This window comes from Schistocerca piceifrons, chromosome 3 (assembly GCF_021461385.2).
Source record: "Schistocerca piceifrons isolate TAMUIC-IGC-003096 chromosome 3, iqSchPice1.1, whole genome shotgun sequence".
Lineage (NCBI taxonomy): Eukaryota > Metazoa > Arthropoda > Insecta > Orthoptera > Acrididae > Schistocerca > Schistocerca piceifrons.
Window position 1 is genome coordinate 740,730,054 of NC_060140.1, and position 26,846 is coordinate 740,756,899.

General features: G+C 39.1%; 1 protein-coding gene across 2 annotated transcripts in view; it reads right to left on the reverse strand.

Moving 5' to 3' along the window:
• LOC124788028 (ankyrin repeat and BTB/POZ domain-containing protein 2) overlaps nucleotides 1–26,846 on the reverse strand; it is a 644,871-nt gene that overhangs the window by 124,144 nt on the left and 493,881 nt on the right. For both annotated transcript variants that reach the window (XM_047255090.1, XM_047255089.1), the window contains 2 exons: nucleotides 22,709–22,967; nucleotides 12,243–12,388 (listed from right to left, as the gene is read on the reverse strand). In XM_047255090.1, coding sequence (XP_047111046.1) covers nucleotides 12,243–12,388; nucleotides 22,709–22,967 — 405 coding nt within the window. The remainder of the gene's footprint in view (nucleotides 1–12,242; nucleotides 12,389–22,708; nucleotides 22,968–26,846) is intronic.

Genomic DNA, 26,846 nt, shown 5'->3' on the forward strand with positions numbered 1-26,846 from the left:
ACTGATGTGTAGCTCTTCTGATGCTAGAAGAATGTATGTGCACCAATTTGCTGGATTGGGTACATATCACATTTTCATTACACACTTACTTTTTAGATACTTTAACTGAACAACTACAGGACACATAACTGGCACATAGAATTAAAGTATCTCCAGCACGATACAGCCTCTCCATATTCTACTCCATATGTGAGGCAACATGTCAACTACAGTTTTTGTAATAAATGGATTACTAAACCTGGTACCATTGTCTGAAGACTAAGTTTTCCAGACCTAAAACTTAGTTTTTTATTTATGGTGCTGGATGATGATCAGAGTGTACATGAGAAAAGATAGATGTCTCAGATGAAACATTAGCTGCATCATGAATACTGTTCCTCCCATTAAGCAACACTGATATAAACTGAGGTGATAAATGTCACGGGTTACCTCCTAATATCATGTCGTACCACCTTTTGCCTGGTATAGTGCAGCAGCTCACTGTGGCATGGACTCAACAAGTCACTGGAAGCCACCTGCAGGGATACTGAGCCGTGCTGCCTCTATTGCTATTGTTGGTTAGGTGGGTACCAGGTTGAGATTCATTGGGAGAGTCCTTAGAAAATGTAGTCCATCAACAAAGGAGGTGACTTACAAAACACTCGTTCGACCTATACTTGAGTATTGCTCATCAGTGTGGGATCCGTATCAGATCGGTTTGACGGAGGAGATAGAGAAGATCCAAAGAAGAGCGGCGCGTTTCGTCACAGGGTTATTTGGTAACCATGATAGCGTTACGGAGATGTTTAATAAACTCAAGTGGCAGACTCTGCAAGAGAGACGCTCTGCATCGCGGAGTAGATTGCTCGCCAGGTTTCGACTGGGTGCATTTCTGGATGAGGTATCGAATATATTGCTTCCCCCTACTTATACCTCCCGGGGAGATCACGAATGTAAAATTAGAGAGATTAGAGCGCGCACGGAGGCTTTCAGACAGTCGTTCTTCCCGCGAACCATACGCGACTGGAACAGGAAAGGGAGGTAATGACAGTGGCACGTAAAGTGCCCTCCGCCACACAACGTTGGGTGGCTTGCGGAGTACAAATGTAGATGTAGATGTAGAATTGCAAAACTCTTGATGGTGCAGGATTTTGTGCACAAACTGACCTCTCGATTATGTCCCACAAATGTTCGATGGACTTCATATTGGGAGATCTGGGTGGCCAAATCATTCGCTTGAATTGTCCAATATGTTCTTCAAACCAACTGTGAACAATTGAGGACCAGTGACATGATGCTTGTTATCCATAAAATTCCCTCATTGTTGGGGAACTTGACGTTCATGAATACCTGCAAATGGTCTCCAAGTAGCCAAACAAAACCACTTCCAGTCAATGAATGCTTCAATTGGACCAGAGGACCTGGTCCATTCCATGTAAACACAGCCCACACAATTATCATGTCACCACCAGCCTGTACAGTACCTAGTTGACAACTTGGGCCCATGGCTTTGTGGGGTCTGCACCACATTCAAACCCTACCATCAGCTCTCACCAACTGAAATCACAATCCTACCACCATCTGTAGATGTGCATATCACTATCCCATAACTTTTGTCATCTCAGTGTACAGAAAGACAAGAAACACAACACATCCTCTTGAGGGTAGAAAAATATGCTCTGATCTTAATATTCCACTTTTTGAAAACTGATTGTCAGCTGTTTAAGATTGATTTCAATATGTGGTAGTCATACAGTGAACGGCTGAAAATATCTTATAAACTATTATAAATTTATAATTTGATGCATAAAAACATTAATAACAAATACAGTGAAATAAATAAGACAACAAAACCAATTGTATAATATAAATAAACATTTACAACCTTCCGGTTCGCAAACACTTCAAAAACAAAGTACATGGTCATATGAACATATTTTGCTACAAAAAAGACAGTTTAAGTTGCCTTGTGATATACTGACCATTCCTTTTTGCATACACTCTGTATGTCAGACTTGTTTCATACCATCTATGTTATTATCTTCATATAATTTCCATCAATATTGACATCCGCATTTATGTAGATAACCTGCAAACCACAGTCAAGGGCATGCCAGATTTCATGACATAGTGCCACATTTTAAGGTTTCCTCCCATTGCATTTGGCCATGGAGTGTGAGAAGAGTGATGTTTAAATGCCTCTGTGCAAACTGTAAATAGTTTAACCTTGTGGTCCCTATGGGGATGACACATATGGGGCTCTAGTATATTCCTAGATTCCTCACTTAAGATCCTCAAAACTTTATAAAGAGACTTTTGTGGGATAACAGGCATCTAACTTCAAGTGTCTGCCTATTCAAGGTTTTCAGAATTTCTGTGCTACTCTAATGTGAGTCAAGCAAACCCGTGACATTATTAGTATATATTCAGTATTTCCTGTTCGTCATATTTGATATATGTACCAGACACTTGAGCAATGCTAAGATGGGATGCAGTTTCCTCTGCATACTGACCGGATTTCCAGAGTATCCCACTAATGATCCAAAGCCTACCACTTGCTTTACTCATGATTTTGTTTATGTGATCATTCCACTTACATTGTCACAATTTTTTACATCAAGTTATTTGTGTGAGTTGACTCATTTGCGTTGCATTGCTACTGTGGTCATAAGATACAACTTTTTTGTGTTTTGTGTAGAGCACATGCGCACGCACTCACACAAACACAATGTGCACGCACGCGCATTTGCGCACGCACACATGCGCGCACACACACACACACACACACACACACACACATGTAAAACAACAGTTCAGTACTATTCTGTGGAAATACTAGCCAACAGCACCATCTGATGTCTCTCCTGACATTTCATCCAAATTTAAGGTTGTGCTATAACAACTCAATTGTGATTGGTTCAGATTCTGCCTTTACTTTTAAATCTAAATGCATACTCCATAAACCACTGTGGAGTGCATGGCAGAGGGTACTAATGGTAAAAATGTTAGGGTTTCTTCATGTTACAACTGTATATACAGTGTGGAAAGAATAACAGCCTAAATGCCTCTGTGCATGCTGTAATTGTCTAATTTTGTTTTCACAGGCCTTACAGTGGTGATTTCTAGGGGGCTGAAGAATATATCTACATTCTTCAGTTAATAATAGTTCTTGAAATTTAGTAAGGTTTTGTGGGATAATTTGCATATGTCTTTAGGAGTATGCCAGTTCAGCTTTTTCAACATTTCCATCAAACTCTCCCATAGGTCAAACAAACCTATGATCATTCATGCCACCCTTCTTTGTACACATTCAGTATTTCCTGTTAGTCTTATTTGGTATGGATCCTACACATTTGAGCAGTCTCCTTCATAAACTGACAGCATTTTTCCAAAATTCTACCAATGAACCAAAGTCTGTTACCTACCGTACCTATGATTAAGCCTATGTGATCATTCCATTTCATATACCCACATATTGTCACATCCAGGTACTCATTTGAGTTGATTGATACCATTTGTAACTCCACGATGATGTAGTCAGAGGTTGCTACATTTCTCCACTTTGGAAAATGTGCAACTTTACATTATTGTACACTGCAAATTGACAACCTTTATACCTCCTTGAAATCTTATGACTTTTTGAAAACTGTTACAGATAAATGTATCATCTGCAAAAAGTCTCAAGTTACTATTGATATTCCCCACTAGGTCATTAACATGGAGAGCAAACATAACTGTATCTGCATTTCACTGATGAATCTACCATTGTGAACATTATGTAGCGGGACTTTGAATTTCGCCGCACTACACTCGTTCCCTCAGATAAAAATTATCCTGTCGCAGCAGTATGAGCGCTCAACGGCAGAGAAAATACTAAAATTGTAACTCTTTTTTGTTTTCTATCTGTTTCTTTGTTGTCTCTCGAGAGCGGAAGCTTAATGCAGACGTGATCTGATGAAGACGAAAAAAACTTACTAATGTGTAGACATATTGTGGAAGTTATGACATTTGGAGGAGGGAAGCAACATAAAATAAATTGTATGTAATATCAAGATGGTTTTGTATACATTAGAAATTCCTGGACAATGAAACTTATTGCAAGATTTCGGAGCAGACTTTTCACGCAGAAATGAAGTAGGAGATTTTTGAAGACCTGGACGCCGCACGAAAGAAGACATGTTAACATGGTAAAGAATGAACTCTTATCTACGCCATTTCCCCCTGTTAGTCACATTTGTTATTCTCTGTCTTTTTTCAAATAATTTTTGTAGTGGAAATTGGTTTGACTTTTGCTCAGAAACGCCACAAGGACCACCCCAACAATAGCTTTTCCGAATCGCTAAATCCGATAACTTTTCTGATATTTCTTTCATTCTTTCCCTTTTTCACGGTCATTTACGATTTTAAAACCCCCTTTTTATTCACCATCTCTTCCCACATTTTCAACCTTTTCTTCACTTTTTCTTTTTTATTAACCACTACAACTGGCGACCGTGACAGGACGCAATTTTCAGATGTGTCGGTTTTGAGCAAATTTGAAACTTCAATTTGTATTTTTTTCCAACAGAGAATAACCAAAAATCCTGAAGTTTAAAGGGTAACTAAAACACCAACTTTATTGTACCTAAGCAAATGATTATACAACAATATTGTAAAGAATTTTTGTAACTAATTCAATCTGTTTTTCTTTTCATGGCATATATTGATGCAAAACTGTTATTTTGAGACCTTTTGGTGATTATCCGATGGAGATGTATTAAGAAAATCCATATTTTGACGAATACGATCTATGCAGAAGTGATTGACCAGCCGCTGCAGGACAGAAAATTTAATGGTGAGTCACACAATTATGTTTCATTCAAACATTCAATAGCCAACTGCAGAATCCATTTTTCCCTTTCCATACATCCTGTAGTCTTCTTCTAGATTTTTCCAAAATTATCTATCTCTATTGTAGTTTGTGGTAATTATAGTATTGTTGTAGCATACAAAGATCATGAATTTGATCACCAAACAGTCATTTGTTAGGAAAAATTTTGTCCGCCTGCTGCATCTTTCTCAACCATTGTTTGCAATAGAGCAATCATTTACATTGACGAGAAAATATTTCAACCTAAATTTGAGTCAAATCTTTATTAATCAGACTTATATTATTCCCTTTTTGACTTACGATTATACATCCTATTACAATGGAACGCAGTAAGGTAGAGATAGTTTCGGCATATGAGTTAAGTGAACTAGATTCATCGTTCAACCAACAAGAAAGTCCGCGTTTCCCTCCATGGAAGAGTTCACAGATCAATGCAATGATTTTGCCTCAAACTCGCAACATTTGTGATAATACACAGATGGTGACTTTAAATGACGAAATGTGAAATGGACGCGGGACTAGACCGTCAGCGCCATTGTTAACGTCGATGTCAGAACCGAATATGAGACAAATTCTGCAATGTGACACAAATCGGACACATGAAACTGACAAACTGGACCGACTATTAGAGTTATTTGCAGACATGAAACGAGACGTTAGTCAGAAAATTGACATACTATGACCGAACATTTTGAACAAACGACAAAGCAGATAACAGAATTAAATACCACCACTCAACAGCTCAGCCAGCGATTTGACACATTGTCCGACCGAGTCACTAAACAGGAAGAAACTTTGGCTACATTCACACATGAAACAAAAAACAATATCACCCAATGTGAGAATCAGTTAACTCAAATAGTTAATGTGCAGCAGGAAGTGAACACCCGTGTGGAAGAGTTAGCTCAGGCCCACACTTCAGCTAGCTCCACCCAAGAAAAGCTGACTGAAGAAGTGGGAAATATTACCCAACAGCTCACAATGGTAGTTCTTTAACAAACCCATCTCAAAGAAAAGATAGAAAAATTAGATGATTGAGCGGACCTCGCGTCACTAAACAATGACACCAACATGGCCGAGAGAATTGTACATGAATGTAAATTGTGTGACGACTATCTGGACGAAAAACTTGAAACAGTTACACAGGACATACTTTCAAAAACAAAGACACATATTAAAGACGAGACAAAACACATAGAAGACGAAGTGACAAAATTACGAGACAATGTTGTGCCGTGTTTGGCGATTGGTACAAACGCATCATCAGGGAACGACAAAACAGCTAAAACCACGGCTAATGACACAGACAGAACACCTATAGTGGAATCACCTATTTCAAGTCAAAATTACAATGTGCCACTTTCTTTTCACCAAACGAGCAATATTACGGTACAACACCTAAAGTAGCAAGTGACACAAACCACGTCAATAGAGTTGTGCCAACTGGCATGGCCGATGACACGTTTGTAAGGCATGGGTATTTCCAGACATTTTCCAGTGAGGACATGCACAAATTCCACTCTATTGTGTTTATTAGATCATTTGACAGTGTTTTTCCACGTAGTTGGTCAGAAGTTGATAAAATCAGATACGTCACCAATCTCATGAGAGGACGAGCAGCTAAGTGGGGTGCCGCTATGAAGCGGCAGTGTCTTACATTTGAACAGTTCGAACAAGCCTTCTTGGATGAATTCTGGTCTGAGAATGAGCAACAGAGTCTAAGGAGAGAAGTGTGCAACCCCGAGACCTATGACCCTAAAAAAGAGACATTAAGACAATACTTTGAGAGGTACCTAGACAAGACACTGTACTGGTCCAAACCAGCCGACTTGCCAGCGATAATTGACACTTTAAAGAGCCACTTACCCTTTCCATACCGAGACAGATTAATAGGAGTACCGGAGAATGACATTAAGACTTTCTTAAACTTCTTAGATCAAATGGACATAGTTTACAGAGGCGATTCATGCCATTCAAATTTTACTCATATTAGTAAACAAAATCAGCACCCACCCCAAAGGAACCGTAGTGACGGTGGTTGGTGAAACCATCCGTCCGCGCCGTGACACAATACGATGCCTGCGCGCGAAACATATTCAAATAGAAACGTGTATGACAGTAGCAACAACCGCAGAAATTCGTGGAATAATAATAACAACAATAATTATCACCCATATCAAAATGGTAACTACATGCAAAATGAAAATCACAGACAGTACAACAACAACAGCAATAGGAGACGTGAGAATAACCGGTACAACCCAGGCTACTTTGACAGGAACATGCCATATAACAGACATAATTACCACCAAAACAATAAAAATACCAACAATCACCGACAGAATATATGGAACACACAAAATTAATGCATGTGAAATCATAACCCTCCACAGAATCCGCCGCTTCCCCAGTACAGTCATGCACTCCTAGCCACGAAGCAGCAACAACAATTGTGGCGCGCCATCAGCTGATGCGTGGGCACCATCCGGCCAGAATGTAAACGTAGTGGAGCTGGTCAATGAACCCGGCCAAACACAGCAGACGACGGAAAACAGTCGACGACCGAGCTAAGCGCTCGTGCTTCAGTCGTGGGGTGTTGTAAGAGTGCAACAGCTGAGACGGTTTGTTTCCTCAGGTACGATGACAAAATGGCAGCAGAACAGGAATTAACTGACGAGAAAAACATTAAATCAGACAGTTGTGTTAAAGAATTCATACAAGCTACGGCATGGGTTAAGCTTAACGATTATGATGTACAAATTCTATTCGCTGCAAGTGTGATGTCAACTGCATTCTATAATGAATTGAAACAAATTATAAACATACCTACATTACCTATACAGAAGTGCCACGTGGTTAGTGCCACAGGTACTAAATCTAAGAACATACGCATGCAAGCCCTTGTTAACTTCACATTTTCCAATACACAGTTCAAGTGTGATTTTCTGATTGTAGACAAGCTCATCATACATTGCATCCTAGGGATGGATTTCTTGAATGAACACAAAGCAATCATAGATTTAAGTAATGGCATATGTCAATTATCTGTAGGAGAACAACTAATTAATGTTGAACTTAACAAGACGATTGAACCACGACAAAAACATTACGAAGTAAGTCAATTTCAATGGGTACATCCTACCATAGTTAGTGTATGTAATTTAACAATTGAAGATTCAGACTATCAGGAGATTGAGCAGGATTTATTATATTCAGGTCCTTTCAGAATAGCAAGCATTCTTCACCCAGGTTGTTACTCCCAAGAATACCCGTTATCTCACAAGCCGAGGGGGCTGCATCCCCACAGACATTTGAAACCCTTTGTGCACTAAAACAACATAATATAATGACAACTAATTTGAACATCAGCAAGTCGCTGTGAAAACGAGATCATAAATATTTGTATTGAATACACGAACATTAAGTTATACAGCCTAAGAACACAAACGTTAATTTATGGAATTTATATACTGCAGTTACGCCTTTACACATAATTATGAAGAGAATGTAAAACCAGGTGAGTACACTTACTGAATGAAAAAAGATATTCATATAGGAATGAGATCTACACAGGTTACATTTGTTGTTAATTGTAAATTATAAGGTGAATCAACAATTAGTTAGCCTAGTTATTTCAAGGCACTCTAAAGACAGGAGATAATAGCTATTGAGATCAGTAATGACATAGGTACGTAGCAAAATGAATGACGATGTAAGAATGAGTTAATATTTAAGTTAATATAAGAAGGTAAGTTACTGTGAAGTAGTTGATGGAGACAAGAGATTATTTGAGGAAAATATTATTGGAGTTTTATGAGAATGGAAGTGCCAAATGGTCCCATGCATGTGATATATTAATGTTTGATGAGGAATATGTTTAATGTATAAGGATATATATATTATGATAAATATGTCAGTAAGGAATGAGTGAGAATGTTTCGGTAATATTGTGCTACATAGAGAAGTGAGTAAACAGTCTACATCTTTAAGATTACATAAGAATTTCAGTTTGAAAGAAAACATTTGTGATGAGTTAGAACACGTGAGTACAAGATGTAAAATGTGAATCTATTTTCAGTGCCCTCGAAAATGAACGAATGCAAGAAAAGCAGTGTGAACATAATGATGATTACAGCTGTTGAAAGAAGTGTAATAAGAATGTAACTTGGAAACACATTAGCTTTAATTTATTTCAGAGGTGTAACTTAGTAACCTTTTGTTAAGTTTTGTTAAGCCATTGTGTGGAAGAAAACTTTATAGTTCATGTTCAGACAGGAGAATGATATTTTAAGGAACTTAAGTTGAAATATAGTTTTTACACAGCTCTCATGTGAATACATTTCTATAAAAAATTTTTTTACGAAAGTGAAATTTAGTGCCATGTTAGCCTTTATTATATTTACACATGACAGAAAACCCTGAGGAAGCAAAAGATAGAGTTATTAAGGCCATTTTGTGACTTGTACAACACCTCCACTTAAGCGAACAGATGACAAAATTACATCTACGTTGAAGACAACATTTGACTTTTCAGGCTATGCAAGGTAAGTGCAAAGGAGCAGTGACCACCCGTGCAGCCAACGTCGAGCAACGGACACTGAGAAAGAGACATTTTACTGTCAATTATAATACTGTTTTTTATTTATGTTTTATAGAAAGAAATAATATATATACACAACATACATGATGTTTAACCTTCATTAAAGTAGAAGAAAGTTCATGGTTGAGCACTCGAGAGGAAATTTGATACGTTATTATATAATACACAATATGAGAGAGAGAATCTCTGTGAGATATATTTTCCATTTGTATAGACGGTATCCGCAAGAGGTGGAGATATCGAGGAAGTACTGAGCAGATATGCGATTTACTCATGCAAGGATTTGTTAAGGTATAATACACTTAGTCATATGAACAGTCAGAACACAAACAGAGAATCTGTCATGATGTTACACTACACAGATTTGACGTAAGGACACTTACATTTACCCATGATTTGGTAAATTGTAAGCACCTACTTTCACACACCCCTTGAAGGTGATGCAAATGTTATAATGTATTATGTTCTCTTTTTATGTATTAGCTGTAGGATTTGGTAGTTTATAGGTAGTGAATATTTTCTTCCAGTCTATCTTTCTTTCTTTCTTTCTTTCTCCGTTATCCTACCACCTCCTGCAGCTGGGTATTGTTTGTTTATGGAATGTAAGAATATATTGTGTGGCAGTAAACTTTCAGGTATGAATAAAAAGACATGAATAGTGATGGCATTACAAGCCTGGTCAACCACTATCCAAGATTTGGAATCAAAAGAAAGGAAGAAATAATAAATGAAGGAAAGCCCGTGCTTTAAATATTAAGTCTGATATCCCTTGGCACGCCCAAACCTGAATAAAAAAAAAAAAAAAATCAATACCCTAATAAAAGAAAATCAATGGGACTTAGTATAATTTTTTAGTGTAAATATTTCACATGTATATTCTTGTAAATTTATATGTATTTGTATATATGTTAAAACTTTGCATATTGTCAACATATTTTGAAATGTGACCACAAAATGTAAGCTTTCATAATTAAACATGTAAAGATGCTGGGACACAGTGAACTTTGTTAAAATGTAAATATGGCAAAAAAAAAGTGTTGCAAAATGTGTTAAACTGTGTATGTTATAAACGACAAAATTTGTGAAACTTATGGTGCATAAACCAAATAACTGTTTGTAAACCGATATAAACTGCAATTTACTTGGACGATAATGAGGATTTTCACACTGCAAATGAATGTTTGTTGGCAAGTGTAAACAACTTGATGAAACACCTACCTTTGCGAACATCGACGCTATTGTTCCTGGCCAGCCTTCAGATGCTTTGAAGACAATAAACTCAGCACCTGTTGTAGGCGATGTGGAGGCTAAAAACTACATCGACCATATATGCCCCGGGAACAACAGTCATGAGAATGCACAAGGACCTGGAGAGTTGTGTCGTAACGGAAGACATGGACATTGCTTCAGATCACACACACGCTCAATCTTATGGTGTCTCCGGACTTAACACGCCATTTATGCTGGAATAACAACTTGTAATGAACACTATGTGAAAGTCAATACTGTTCAAGACTGTCATAACACAGTGATTTTGAAACTGCCGCACGCGAAATTCAATGATGCTATTGCGCATGCACAAAGACTACGTGCTGCCAGAGATGCATTGGGAAACCAACGTTGGAAGCACACAACATTAACTGCGCTGGCAAGCAGCTTGCTCAAACACACACTATGTAAATATATGTATATTAATTTTGTAAAAAGGATGAAAACTGTAACAATTGTAGTTAGTATATAGGTTTAGAAAGTGTAGTTATTGACAAAGATTATCCCCTATGAATGCAGGTGGCCTTTCCTATGAAAATATGTATATATTGACATTTAGGTATATCTATTATATTGTTTGCTAGCCTGCCACATTAAATGTTTTAGCGTGACAGTCAAGGGGGCGATGTAGCGGGACTTTGAATTTCGCCGCGCTACACTCGTTCCCTCGGATAAAAATTATACCATCGCAGCAGTATGAGCGCTCGACGGCAGAGAAAATACTAAAATTGTAACTCTTTTTTGTTTTCTATCTGTTTCTTTGTTGTCTCTCGAGAGCGGAAGCTTAATGCAGACGTGATCTGATGAAGACGAAAAAAACTTATTAATGTTTAGACATATTGTGGAAGTTATGACATTTGGAGGAGGGAAGCAACATAAAATAAATTGTATGTAATATCAAGATGGTTTTGTATACATTAGAAATTCCTGGACTTTTCACGCAGAAATGAAGTAGGAGATTTTTGAAGACCTGGACGCCGCACGAAAGAAGACATGTTAACATGGTAAAGAATGAACTCTTATCTACGCCATTTCCCCCTGTTAGTCACATTTGTTATTCTCTGTCTTTTTTCAAATAATTTTTGTAGTGGAAATTGGTTTGACTTTTGCTCAGAAACGCCACAAGGACCACCCCAACAATAGCTTTTCCGAATCGCTAAATCCGATAACTTTTCTGTAATACGAAGTCCGATTTGCATTTCTTTCATTCTTTCCCTTTTTCACGGTCATTTACGATTTTAAAACCCCCTTTTTATTCACCATTTCTTCCCACATTTTCAACCTTTCCTTTTCTTCACTTTTCTTTTTTATTAACCACTACAATTAGAAAGTGGAAACAGAAGCAGAACATTCATATATACAAGTAAAAATTTAGCACCAACATAATCCATGCAATACACTCAATTAAAAGACAACATATTTGTTAAGAAGCTGATTCATACGTACTTCATACGTGCATTCACAAAAATTATTTTCACAGTACCTTTGGCAGACAGAATATTTGCAGATAAGTTTGAAACTTACTCATGGATAAATTTTCCCAGTCTCACATCAGCCATCCAGCGCTGAAATTTGCCAACAGATAACTGCAGACCAGCTCGGCACGACTTGCTCTGCTTGAGTTGTGAATCACCAGATACGGCAAACATAGCAGCAGCGCGGAGACAAGCCTGCAATAATGCATGCAGCCTGTTATTTATATGCTGTGCATAATTTATTATGAAGTATTTCATATCTTTGAACACTGAAGAATTTGTTATAATGACTTTAATTAGCCGTTTTCATTTATCATCTAGCTAAAATATAAAAGTATGTTACTTAAGAATTTAGCAATGATTACTTGCATTAAGTTGCTTTGTCAAATATTTGATTACAACTGAAATTTATTACTGGTTCACTTTTTGCAGTTGAAATAGGCATTATAAATATCTTTGGATTAAAGGAGACCACTTGTAGAAAAGCAGAACAATTGAGATATCAAGAGGCACTGTCAATAGGCACACACAAAAGAAGAAAACTTTCTAGCTTTCGGAGTTATCCTTAGACGAACTAGAGTAAAATACAGACAGAAAACACAAGCACACACATAGATGCCTCTGCCCCTATGTGATGCCTGTTGGACTAACAGTGCCAATCTTTGTTTCTCTGCAGGTGGACTGGTTGTGGCGCAGGTGGACTGGGTGCAGGGGGAGAGAGGTGTGAGGCAAGGAGAGGGACTGGGGAAGACCAGTGTAGCTAGCAGCTCGGAGGGAGGCAGTCATTTTACTATCTAGGAATGTGAGAGGGAGGGGTGGCACGTATATGGGCTAGGCATGTAATGATGCACGATTGTGTGGGCTGGCGGGGGGGTGGTGACATTAAACTGATGTGGAGACGTAAATTGGGAGGGATTGTTGGGATGGAGAGAGGGGAAACTATTGGGTGGAGTGTACAGGGACAGTGGGTTACCTGAACTGAGGCCAGGATTATTAGGAGAGCAGAGAGGTGTTGTAAAGATAACTCCCATGCATGTAGTCTAGAAAATCTGGTAGTGGAGGGAAGGATCCAGATGGTCCGGGTTGCGAAACAGACACTAAAATTGAGCATGTTGTGCTCAGCTGCATACTGTGCTACAAGATGTTCTTGGCAACAGTCTGGCAGTGGTCATTCATCACAGTGAACAGCTGGTTGGTAGACATATCAACATAAAATGCTGTGCAGTGCTTGCAGCAGAGTTGATATATGACATGGTTGGTTTCACAGGAGGCCCGCCCTCTGATGGGATGGACAAGCCTGTGACTGATCTGGAGTAGGAGGTAAGCTATGACCCCTTTGGCAATGATTGGGAGCAGGAGTGGCATAAAGATGGATCAGGATGTTGTGCAGTTTGGATGGGCGATGGGACACCACTTTAGGAGGAGTGTGAAGGATCTTGGGTAGGATGTCCCTGATTTCAAGATAAGATGAAAGATAATCAAAGCCCTGGCACAGTCTGTACTTCAGTTGTTCCAATCCAGGGTGATATTAGGTGCCAAGGGAGGTGCACCTTTGTAGCTAATTCTTGGTGTTAGTGGGAGGACTGCTGTGTGTGTGTGTGGGGGGGGGGGGGGGGGGGGAAGGGGGGGGAGATGAGAACAGGTATACCTCTGATGAATTTTATAGAATTGTTAATATTCTGTCCTATCCATGAAATCAGAGTTCCTGTAGCTTTGAAGGTGGAAATACCATCTCTTATTGACAATGTAGGAAAAAGAAGATTGCAGTTTACCGTAAAGAAGACATGTCAAGTTGCAGATAGACACAATTAAAAGACACTTACATACAGCTTTCAACTACACCCTTCATCAGTAAAAGAGAGACAGACACCCAGCCCAAGATGCTGCAGCTGGCAGTAGTGTGTGCATGAGGTGTGTTTGCTTGTGTGTGTGTGAACAGTGTGTGTTTCTCTTTTACTGCTGATGAAGGCTGTGGACGAAAACATTATGTAAGTGTCTTTTAATTGTGTCTGTCTGCAACTTGACATATCTTCTTTACAGTAAGTAGCAATCTCTCTTTTCCTACACTGCTGATATTCCTCCCCGGAGTTTCCATTATATGACTATCTCTTATTGATATACAAGAACTTTGGATGCACTGTTTATGTGAGTCACATTGCAATTTGTCTTGCTGTCTGCTTCTATAACTATGGGAGATCAGGACATAGTTTTAAAACTAATGTTACAAATGTTGTGTACCTCATATGAACTAGATTATTCAACATAATTATTATGGGGAAGAATTAAGAATGTTTAATTATAAAACCTTAGTGTATAAGTATTATGTTAATTACTTTATACTTGAATATGACTCAAAAATCTACAGCCATGTTAACTAATTCTTTTGTCACTTCTTGGCAGAACAACATAACCATCTATGAAAAACACAATAATTGTGAGTGTTCTACAGAATTAATTTATTTTATTAACCATTTCTCAGCTTACAAGACCATCATCAGACTAATTGACTATTGTTGTCAAAGAAGGTACAATATTTGGGAACAACACTGAAGAATACTATCTTTTTCAGTGTTGCTCCTGAATGTTGTACTTTCCTTGACAACGATGGTCAGTTAATGTCTGATGAGGGCCTTGTAAGGCAATGATCACAGTGGTTCTGACATCAAGAGATTCTGCCTATGAGTGACATCGGCCAAAGACTACTGATCTTTTCAAATCAATACACCAGTATGTGTGCAGTATCATTGTAACCAATAAATGTCTGTACATACAGACATCAGATGGCAGTAGGTGGAATTTAGACCAATTTGATTTCTTCAGTCAAGTTGGTCTATCGTCCTACATGAAAAGCACGAATTGTGAGAAATTTTTAAGTTTAGACCAAAAGAAATAGGAGTCTGTGGCTCCTGAGAATAAGTAAGATAATAACAGGAATATTTCTCCACATTTTGGTCCCAAATCGCCACTTTATTTGAATGCACAAGCTTTGAACAACTTAAAGATTAAATAATAATTTATTGAATGTTATCTTATGTTACATTATGCATGTTCTGTGGGTGTCTTGACATTTCAGCCTATGACTATATTTTATGCAGCCCAGCATCTACAATACAAACAAAACTGTACCAGAAATTTCTGGCCTAGACCTAAAAAAAATGATGGATTCATGGGAGAAAGGTGGCATGTGTCTGTTTTGATACCTGAAGTTACTGTAGTATTTTTACTTTGGGATGAGATGGGTGGGCATTAGCTGTCTAAGAAGAATTATTATTGCTTGCTGGTGTTTTTATGCTAGTAGAGTGGTAATTATGCTATATAAGGTGGTTTGCAAATGTGGTGTATGTGTTTCCACTGTTCAGTGCTTTAATGATTTGTTTGTTGTTGTTGTGGTCTTCAGTCCTGAGACTGGTTTGATGCAGCTCTCCATGCTACTCTATCCTGTGCAAGCTTTTTCATTTCCCAGTACCTACTGCAACCTACATCCTTCTGAATCTGCTTAATGTATTCATCTCTTGGTCTCCCTCTACGATTTTTACCCTCCACGCTGCCCTCCAATACTAAATTGGTGATCCCTTGATGCTTCAGAACATGTCCTACCAACCGATCCCTTCTTCTGGTCAAGTTGTGCCACAAACTTCTCTTCTCCCCAATCCTATTCAATACTTCCTCATTAGTTATGTGATCTACCCATCTAATCTTCAGCATTCTTCTGTAGCACCACATTTCGAAAGCTTCTATTCTCTTCTTGTCCAAACTATTTATCGTCCATGCTTCACTTCCATACATGGCTACACTCCATACAAATACTTTCAGAAATGACTTACTGACACTTAAATCAATACTGGATGTTAACAAATTTCTCTTCTTCAGAAAGGCTTTCCTTGCCATTGCCAGCCTACATTTTATATCCTCTCTACTTCGTCCTTCATCAGTTATTTTGCTCCCCAAATAGCAAAACTCCTTTACTACTTTAAGTGCCTCATTTCCTAATGTAATTCCCTCAGCATCACCCGACTTAATTAGACTACATTCCATTATCCTCATTTTGCTTTTGTTGATGTTCATCTTATATCCTCCTTTCAAGACACTGTCCATTCCATTCAACTGCTCTTCCAAGTCCTTTGCTGTCTCTGACAGAATCTCAATGTCATTGGTGAACCTCAAAGTTTTTATTTCTTCTCCATGAATTTTAATACCTACTCCCAATTTTTCTTTTGTTTCCTTTACTGCTTGCTCAATATACAGATTGAACAACATCGGGGAGAGGCTACAACCCTGTCTTACTCCCTTCCCAACCACTGCTTCCCTTTCATGTCCCTCGACTCTTATAACTGCCATCTGGTTTCTGTACAAATTGTAAATAGCCTTTCGCTCCCTGTATTTTACCCCTGCCACCTTTAGAATTTGAAAGAGAGTATTCCAGTCAACATTGTCAAAAGCTTTCTCTAAGTCTACAAATGCTAGAAACGTAGGTTTGCCTTTCCTTAATCTTTCTTCTAAGATAAGTCGTAAGGTCAGTACTGCCTCACGTGTTCCAACATTTCTACGGAATCCAAACTGATCTTCCCCGAGGTCGGTTTCTACCAGTGTTTCCATTCGTCTGTAAAGAATTCGTGTTAGTATTTTGCAGCTGTGACTTATTAAACTGATAGTTCGGTAATTTTCACATCTGTCAACACCTGCTTTCTTTGGGATTGGAATTACTATATTCTTCTTGAAGTCTGAGGGTATTTCGCCTGTTTCATACATCTTGCTCACCAGATGGTAGAGTTTTGTCAGGACTGGCTCTGCCACGGCCGTCAGTAGTTCCAATGGAATATTGACTACTCCAGGGGCCTTGTTTCGACTCAGGTCTTTCAGTGCTCTGTCAAACTCTTCACGCAGTATCATATCTCCCATTTCATCTTCATCTACATCCTCTTCCATTTCCATAATATTGTCCTCAAGTACGTCGCCCTTGTATAGACCCTCTATATACTCCTTCCACCTTTCTGCTTTCCCTTCTTTGCTTAGAACTGGGTTTCCATCTGAGCTCTTGATATTCATACAAGTAGTTCTCTTGTCTCCAAAGGTCTCTTTAATTTTCCTGTAGGCGGTATCTATCTTACCCCTAGTGAGATAGGCCTCTACATCCTTACATTTGTCCTCTAGCCATCCCTGCTTAGCCATTTTGCACTTCCTGTCGATCTCATTTTTGAGACGTTTGTATTCCTTTTTGCCTGTTTCACTTACTGCATTTTTATATTTTCTCCTTTCATCAATTAAATTCAATATTTCTTCTGTTACCCAAGGATTTCTACTAGCCCTCGTCTTTTTACCTACTTGATCCTCTGCTGCCTTCACTACTTCATCCCTCAAAGCTACCCATTCTTCTTCTACTGTATTTATTTCCCCCATTCCTGTCAATTGCTCCCTTATTCTCTCCCTGAATCTCTGTACTACCTCTGGTTCTGATTTAGACTAACTTATTCTAAAATTTATGTTTGTCTCTCACACATATGCTGAAGGAGAGTCATTGAAGGTTAATTCACCCTTGTCTATTTTGCTGAATTTAATCGAAGTTGTGCAGAGTGTTTGAAATTTTGCTTTTCAATGTCACCACAAATTGCCTTGAGTATGTAACACAACATTTCTATCTTCAACACATATATACCATAAAATCTGTCTGGTTATTTGAATAACTGGGGGAAGAGTGTACAGCACTTACCATGTTCTTTCGTGACAGACGTAGCTCATTCACACACGCGGCATCTTTTTAACAGTAAAATGCAGCACTCTCCTTCAAGTAGGCAGAGGCGTGTGGCATCCACCCCACGTAAGAAGGTTAAAATAGATTCTAACCTCCTTGATAGAATAGTCTCTAATCTAACTTAACCTCCTTGATCCCTCCAAATATTGATGAAGGAGATGAGATGCAATGTCTGTTGGCTAATATAATCAGGTGATCACTGATGACAATGCCTGCCAATCCTGGTCATTGTTACTGTGAACACAGCCTAAGCCAAAAACTGGTTAATAAAATAAATTAAATCTGTTCAAAAATGGTTCAAGTGGCTCTGAGCACTATGGGATTTAACATCTGAGGTCATCAGTCCCCTAGACTTAGAACTACTTAAACCTAACTAACCTAAGGACAGCACACACATCCATGACCAAGGCAGGATTCGAACCTGTGACCATAGCAGCAGCATGGTTCTGGACTTAAGCACCTAGAACCACTCGGCCACAACGGCCGGCTATTAAATCTGTAAAACATACACAATATTGCATTTTTCATTTACAATGTATAGACAAGTTAGTGGGTTCCAACCCGTAACTGTTGTTGAGAGAGAGAGAGAGAGGAGAGAGAGAGAGAGAGAGAGAGAGAGAGAGAGAGAGAGAGAGAATGCTCAATGTTACAGAAGTGCAGCAGATCATTGTCTATTACCATATATCTGGGCACCTGCCAGTCATCTTCAGGTGATGGTGGTGGTTAGTGTTTAATGTCCCGTCGACAACGAGGTCATCAGAGACAGAGCACAAGCTCGGGTTAGGGAAGGACTGGGAAGGAAATCGGCCGTGCCCTTTCAAAGGAACCATCCCGGCATTTGCCTGAAACGATTTAGGGAAATCACGGAAAACCTAAATCAGGATGGTTGGAGACGGGGTTGAACCGTCGTCCTCCCGAATGCAAGTCCAGTGTGCTAACCACTGCGCCACCTCGCTTGGTCATCTTCAGGTGAGCCATTAAAGGTTGATCATGACAGTGTTTTATATAACCTTGGCTAGCTTATAAGTGGTTTGCCAGTGAGTCAGCAACTGAAGAGGCAAGTATTTAACAAAGGTTAGCATTGTATGACTCCACTGAATCATATTAAACAGACAGCAAAATGAAATGGTGGAATACTATTGATGGTGATTATCGAACCTGCTTCCCTAACTGCAACTTTCTCCCAGTGTCTCCACATAAATAATAGCTTACCCTTGACCATGGCAGCCTCAAAGAATGGAATCTACAGCAAATGTCAGCCAGAAAGTGCTTGGAGAATTAGATACAGAGGAAAGGCCACAGAAAATAGCAGTGCGGGAGAAAGTAAATTAATTTTTAAATTTATTAAAAAGTCAATTAATTTTTAAATTTATTAAAACCATAAAAACAAAAGAAATTTGTGGCAACCTTTACAGAGTCGAAAAATGCCACTCTGCAAGGCCAGATTTGTCTGTAGTAACTGCCTGTCCTCCAAAGGATTCTGAATTTATAAAAGAAGGATACAAAAGATGAATGAAAAGTTTTTCCAGTCTCTAGGGTGTTCTAAATGGTGAAAATTGTGGGAAACTGCTCTGAGAAAATGAAAGGAGATATTGATTGACCACTAGATTTGAATGCAAAGCATTCTGCAATTCTTACTGAAGTAGCATCGGCATACAGTCTGTGGTCTCCTTACAAAGCAGGCTGCTTATGCACTGAATTTCAGTGACTGTGGTAGTTGAGCGCATCCTCTCACAACGTGACTGGATTGAAACCATGATTACTCTTTGCAGTTTTGTCCAAGGTGACAGAGGTTAGAACATGCTGCTATCTGAGATGGCTGTAGAATTCTGCATCAATCTTCACAAATCATTCAAAACCAAATGGATGACATGACAGAGTGCATGACAGTAGGGCTGGAGAGTATGTCTCCATTAGTTTTATTGTCTAGTTGGTATGCCTCCAGCACTAAAATATAGGAAGACTGTGCTGGCCTCTCCCACTGCTTTTTTTGCGGTGGAGTGGAGGTGACTTCCAGGATCTTAAGTTGACTATTTTAAAGTGATGCCACTGAAGGATGTATAGAAAAATGGTCCTCCTCTGCACTATGAGCCAAATCTGAACAAAACAGCTTTTCTTCCTTTAATTGTCCACACTATCTATGAACTTTTTTCAATAATATGCTTCACAGGTATCCAAACTACTCATCCAATGGTTCTACAATCAGCAACACATCAGTGGGCACACAATCTCGAGCAAAATTGATTTTATATAAGAAATTTGCATATTAAGTTTTCCAAATCATTTAATACGCAGATGATCAACCAGTGATTATGGTCACTGAATTTGTCATTTCCCCTTCTATCTGAATCTGTAACTAGATTTTATATCAGTTGAAAGATGAGGTTCTCTTTTTTTGTAAGGATGTGATGAAATGGTTGCTAGGACCTCTCCATGTGTGTGGAAAGTACCTAGGAAAAGTTTCCAGTTTTTAATTGACATTGGCTGCCCAAGTCACTCAATTTATTAATATGCTGTACGCATTTTGTGTACGCATCATGATCATAACTGCAAGACTGATGACATTGCCAGCAGGCAAAGTGCTCAATGGTGGAAATGCAAAATGTAGATGTCAGGTCGGTTGCTGCTCCCCATGGTCCTCAGCGTACTCTTTCATCTTCAGTCCAAGCAAATCATAGAAACAATGGGATTCAATGTGTTACCAAATTGATAGCTCTTGTTCCAGTTACAAACCTTTTCTGCCATATGTATCACTACAGAATCTTTATGGAACCCACAATAAATCACCAGCAGCTAAATTGGTTGTTTTAAGGTATTACATTATGTAGAACAATTCTGAAAACTGTTATGCAAACAGGATTCAGTATTTACATATGTGGGTAGTTAATTGCTTTGAAAACTATCAGTATAATCACATACATCTGCAGCTAACAATACACACTACATACCAGTGAATTAATATACCTGAAAAGGCAGCAGATTTTCTCAAAGTTTATTGATAAAATTTAGCAAGCATAAGCATAAATAGTATTGAGCAATACAGTAATAATTTAATGTTTCGGTACGTAAATGTTTGTATAGGTATAGTTTTGTTCGAACTTGTAGAACTAGAAGATGTGATGAGGGTCTTAGTTCCAAGGGACTGATTACAATTAGGAGCGCACTGAATTACTAGCACTGAAATCAAAAAATAAAACAAATTAATCTGGATTCTTAATCATTATTTTAATTGGTTGAATGTACCAAGTTCTTCCAATTCACAAGTTAGCTAAAGGGTGGTGATTCCACACATGGTGTTCACTGTGCCCAATAACCTACTGAATGCTGCTATTGTTACGGTACCGTAAATTCAGTTGCGGTCAATGCCACAATCCACCCAATGTTATGATGCAGAAATCAATTACAAACAGCGCCCAGTGACAATATGTTGTAGTTCTGTACAGTGTGGTTTGAGGTCTAATCTTCTCTGTCAAGCACATGTTTATAGCATGCTACATTTGAGTAATTGCACTGTGCATTCTGAATTTATAAATTTCTAATTTATAATACAAGAAATCATGATAATTATGACAAATCATATGTCATACATGATTGTAAAACTAACAGATAATCAGCACCAGCAGCGTCTCTCAATGGTTACTCATATGACAGTTGGAACTTTAATAGTGGGAACTATTTATTTACATCTCGTACAAAATAAATACATGTTTCAAATTTTTACTGACCTTCAAAGTAGTCACCAGCATTGTGTATAACCCATTGCCAGCGATGTGGAAGTTGTAGGATACTCTTAGCAGTGCCAAGTGCTGATAGTTCGAGTGGCGCAGTCTAGTGCCCGATGAATTTGTAGCAGCTCTGAAGTGAATGCCGTGAAGTGTTTCCTTCAGTTTAGAAATAGAGTTGAACTTATGAGGGCTTAAGTCAGGGGAGTGCAGTAGGTGGTATAGCATTTAACAGCCCCATCAGTCAAACAAATCAGTAACAGCTTGCACTGTACGTGCTTGAGCACTGTCCTGCAAAATGATGGGCAGGTCCTGCAGAAAGTGTCATCGCTTCTGTCTCTAAGCTGGTCAGAGGTTGTGTTCCAAAAATGAACAGTATAGAGACAGAAGTGATGACATTTTCTGCAGAACCTGACAATCATTTTGCAGGACAGTGCTCAAGCACATACAGTGCAAGCTGTTACCGATTTGTTTGGCTGATGGGTCTGCTAAGTGCTATACCACCTACTGCACTCCCCTGACTTAAGCCCTCGTGAGTTCAACTTGATTTCTAAACTGCAGGAAACACTTCATGGCATTTGCTTTGGAGCTGCTACAAATTCGTTGGGCAATAGACCATGCCACTCGAACTGTCAACACAAGTGGCACTGCTAAGAGTATCCTACGGCTCCCACACCACTGGCAATGGGTTATGCACAATGCTGGTGACTACTTTGAAGGTCAGTAAAACTTTGAAACACGTATCTATTTTGTATGAGCTGTAAATAAATACTTGCCACTATTAAAGTTCCAACCCTTATATTTTCTCGTATTGATACAATTACACAGTAAGTCAAGCAACTGTGCCCAATTGAAGCTTCACAAGCTTTGCAATGAATGAAAACATTAAATAAAACCTTTTCAATATTCATACTTCCCTCATGGTTATTCCTTTTTTTTCTAATTTGAATACTCTCAATGCATTAAATAAAGTACAATGAAATACAAATATTTTATCAAAAATATCAAATGATGATAAAGCACCATTTAAACTGCAGTTAATACCTTAGTACAGGAATCAGCAAGTGCAGGACATAAGGTGATTCGGAGAGCAGAACTGACTTCTTGTTTGCTGCACATGCCAAGAGGGCGAGAGAGCCTTTGTGCCTCACGGCCGATGCGCACTAGTGCCCTCTGTAACAGGTATGACAGACGAGGGACGGTCTCCATGCTGACACGTTCCATGTGCTCCTTTAATCGACCATTCTGTATGACTTTTAGTACATCATGATTTGACCAAGGAAGATGTTGGAGTTCCACAAGTCTGCACAAGACAATTGCATGAGTAGTTAATCTCCTGATTATTTCACTACATCATAAAGCTAATTAAACAGTACTCCTCCTCTTCCCTTGCCCCCCCACTCCTCATGATACATGTCAGTCGTAAGTATACATTTGGATAACAGAGCATTATTTGTGGTGTAAATTTGAAGTAACTGCAAACATCTGAATTGTGTTCCCTCTGCCGTACATTCCTCATTTCCCAAGTAAACAGAAAAGTAATAACATGTAAATATTGTTGACTTCATAGACACCACACATATGGAGGCAAATTGTTTTTAAGGATGATAACAATACAATAACCATTGATAAAACACAAGAATTTCTGATAGAGAAAGCAAACCAAACACAAAAGGTTGTCTTACAAACAGTCAATACAGAATAAAATCACCCTGTGTATAAATAAGCAACAAAACAACTTTCATCATGAAAAACTGATACTGCTAGATTAAATTAGAGTAGATACACTGTTTGGTCCATAGGCACATAGTGAAGAGATCCTCAAGAGTGAGGAATGTATCATAAAAACAAAAAATATACATGCAAATACACTTCTTGGGTTTTCTGCCAGTTTGTACTGTGTAAATCGTACAATATTTCATCAACGCAACTGCTCAAAATCATCAGGTGGTGGTAGTTGCTGCTGTCACTGCTGCAAGGCATGACTGATCATAATCATGCGATGGCACTGAAATTTATCAGACCAGGAAGATGATGCTGGGGACCAAATTTCAGTCTTTTTGTAAAACATTCAATTCCCCATTTTTAAGCAATGTTCCACTACTCATAATTTATCAGGTTGCCCAGACATATATGACGATGGTGTTCGACACAACATTCTTGCACAGTTCGGCATGTCTGCCCAGTAAAAGATTTTCCACACTGGCACGGTATATTACACACGCCACATTTCCTAAGGCCAACATCATGTTTGACTGAGCACAATAAACTCCTTAATTTTGCCAGTGGCTGAAAAATGCACTTGTTATCGTGCCTTTTGAGGATTCATTCTATTACTGAAGACAAGCCACCAAAATAGGGCAAGAATACCATTGCAGTGGATGCCTCCACATCTTCATTTACATCCCTGCTTCAAATTTGGTTTGTAAACTGAATGCATGGCATAGCTGTCTATCAGAATGGCCAAGCTGTTGGAATACCGTTATTAGGTGTTGTAGCTCACTAGGTAGACTGTCAGGATCTAAGATCACATGTGCTCTATGCACCAAAAAGCGTAAGACACTACCACATTGTGCAGGCTGATAACAACTTGTGGCCTGCAAATATGGCTCCGTATAGCACTGTGTCCCAGTGTACCATTGGCTTTTCTTCTGACTATGATGTCCATGAAAGTAAAATACCATCCTTTACCACTTCCGTTGTGAGTAGAATACTGGAATCGTGAGTTCAGATGCTGGAGAAACACAGGTAATGTCTTTATCCTATGGAGACACACCCTAAATGTATCGTCAACATACTGCCAAAAGCAGAAAGGTTTGAGACTTGCCAACTGCAGTGCTTATTCCTCAAAGTCTTCCATAAAGTAGTTGGCCACCATGGGAGACAGAGGACTTCCCATGGCGACACTGTCCATTTGTTCAAAATACTGGTCACTGAATAAGAAATAAGTTGAGATAAGCACTTGTTTAAACAATGCCACAATGTCTTCCTCAAACTGCCTGCTGATACGCTCTAATGAATCCTGTAGAGGTACACTATGTGATCAAAAGTATCTGGACACCGCCAAAAACATACATTTTTCATATTAGGTGCATTGTGCTGCTGCCTACTGTCAGGTACTCCATTTCAGCAACCTCAGTATTCATTAGACGTTATGAGAGAGCAGATTGGGGCATTCCGCGGAACTCAAGGACTTCGAATGTGGTCAGGTGATTGGGTGTCACTTGCATCATACATCTGCTTGCGAGATTTCCACACTCCTAAACATCCCTAGGTTCACTGTTTCTGATGTAATAGTGAAGTGGAAATGTAAAAGGGCACATACAGCACAAAAGCATACAGGCCGACCTTGTCTGTTGACTGACAGAGACCGCCACAGTTTTAAGAGGGTTGTAATGTGAAATAGGCAGACATCTATACAGACCATCACACAGGAATTCCAAACTGCATCAGGATCCACTGCAAGTACTATGATAGTTAGGTGGGAGGTAAGAAAACTTGGATTTCATGGTCAAGCAGCTGCTTATAAGCCACACATCATGGCAATAAATGCCAAATGATGCCTCGCTTGGTGTAAGGAGTGTACACATTGGATGATTGAACAGTGGAAAAACATTGTGTGGAGCGATGAATCACAGTACACAATGTGGCGATCTGATGGTAGGGTGTGGGTGGGTATGGCAAATGCCCGGTGAACGTCATCCGCCAGCATGTGTAGTGCCAACAGTAAAATTCGGAGGCGGTGGTGTTATGGTGAGGTGATGTTTTTCATGGAGGGAGCTTGCACTCCTTGTTGTTTTGCATGGCACTATCACAGCATAGGCCTACATTGATGTTTTAAGCACCTTCTTGCTTCCCACTGTTGAAGAGCAATTCCGGGAAGGCGACTGCATCTTTCAACATGATCGAGCAGCTGTTCATAATGCATGGCCTGTTGCAGAGTGGTTACACGACAGTAACATCCCTGTAATGGACTGGCTGACTTTGTGCCAGACCTCACCGCCCAACATCGATACCTCTCCTCAGTGCAGCACTCCATGAAGAATGGGCTGCCAGTATCCAACAAACCTTCCAGCACCTGATTGAATGTATGTCTGTGAGAGTGGAAGCTGTCATCAAGGCTAAGGGCAGGCCAACACCATATTAAGTTCCAGAATTATTGACGGAGGGTGCCATGAACTTGCAAGTCATTTTCAGCCACTTAGTGTACTTTCACAAATAGAGATACAACATCAAAGCTAACCTAAAGGCTCAATAGTTGTAGCTTAAGTGTCTTCAGGAGTCCTATGTAGTCCTCTGAGTACTAGATATGGTGATTACACTTGCCTATGAGAGATCCCGTAGTAAGAGGTTTGGCCAGAAAATATGTTGAAGCTCCAATGTTGCTCACTATTGGGCAAAGAGGAGACCCATCCTTATGCATCTGTGCTAGGCCGTACAGTCTTTGTGGAACCAGAAGAGTTCTATTTCTTCTAAAAAGACTAAGAGCCTACGCCAACAGGCTGCAGTTCCCCAAAGACTGCACGGCCTTCAACCACAGGAGCATCTGGCAGCACAGTCATTGCCCACAGTGCACGCATGAAAGGCCTTTTTGCGGTTCCCAGCAGGGGACACTAGGAGCACTGCTTTCTTCCAACTGCAAGATTCTTCTCAAGCACATGTATTACTGGCTCCTGGTCTAATAAATTTCAATGCCACCACACAATTATGATCAGTCGTGCCTTGCAGTAGTGACAGCAGCAACTACTACCACCTGATTATATCGAGCAGTTGCAGCAATGAAATATTGTGACACTTACACAATAAGATCCAGTGGAAAACCCAAGAAGTGCATTTGCAACAGATCCGTCTGGAAAGCATAAGAAGTCACAAAAATATACATATCCAAGCAAAGAGCTGACACACAAATATTTCTTCTTCAAATCCCACGTGAGTTGTTCCTCAAGGGCACAAAAAAAAAAGTAAAAAAATTTACATTTTTTTAATTTACTCATTAATTAAGAATCTTACCACTAACATGAAATGTATACATACAGAAGAGCATAAGATACTTCCAAGGTAATTTTAGCCAAGTTTAGCAAAACAAGTAAAAATGAAACAAAATGTCATAGGAATGAAGAAAATACTTAAAAAATATGAACTATATCTTATAGGTGATTTCCTTCCAAAAATTGTGATAGTG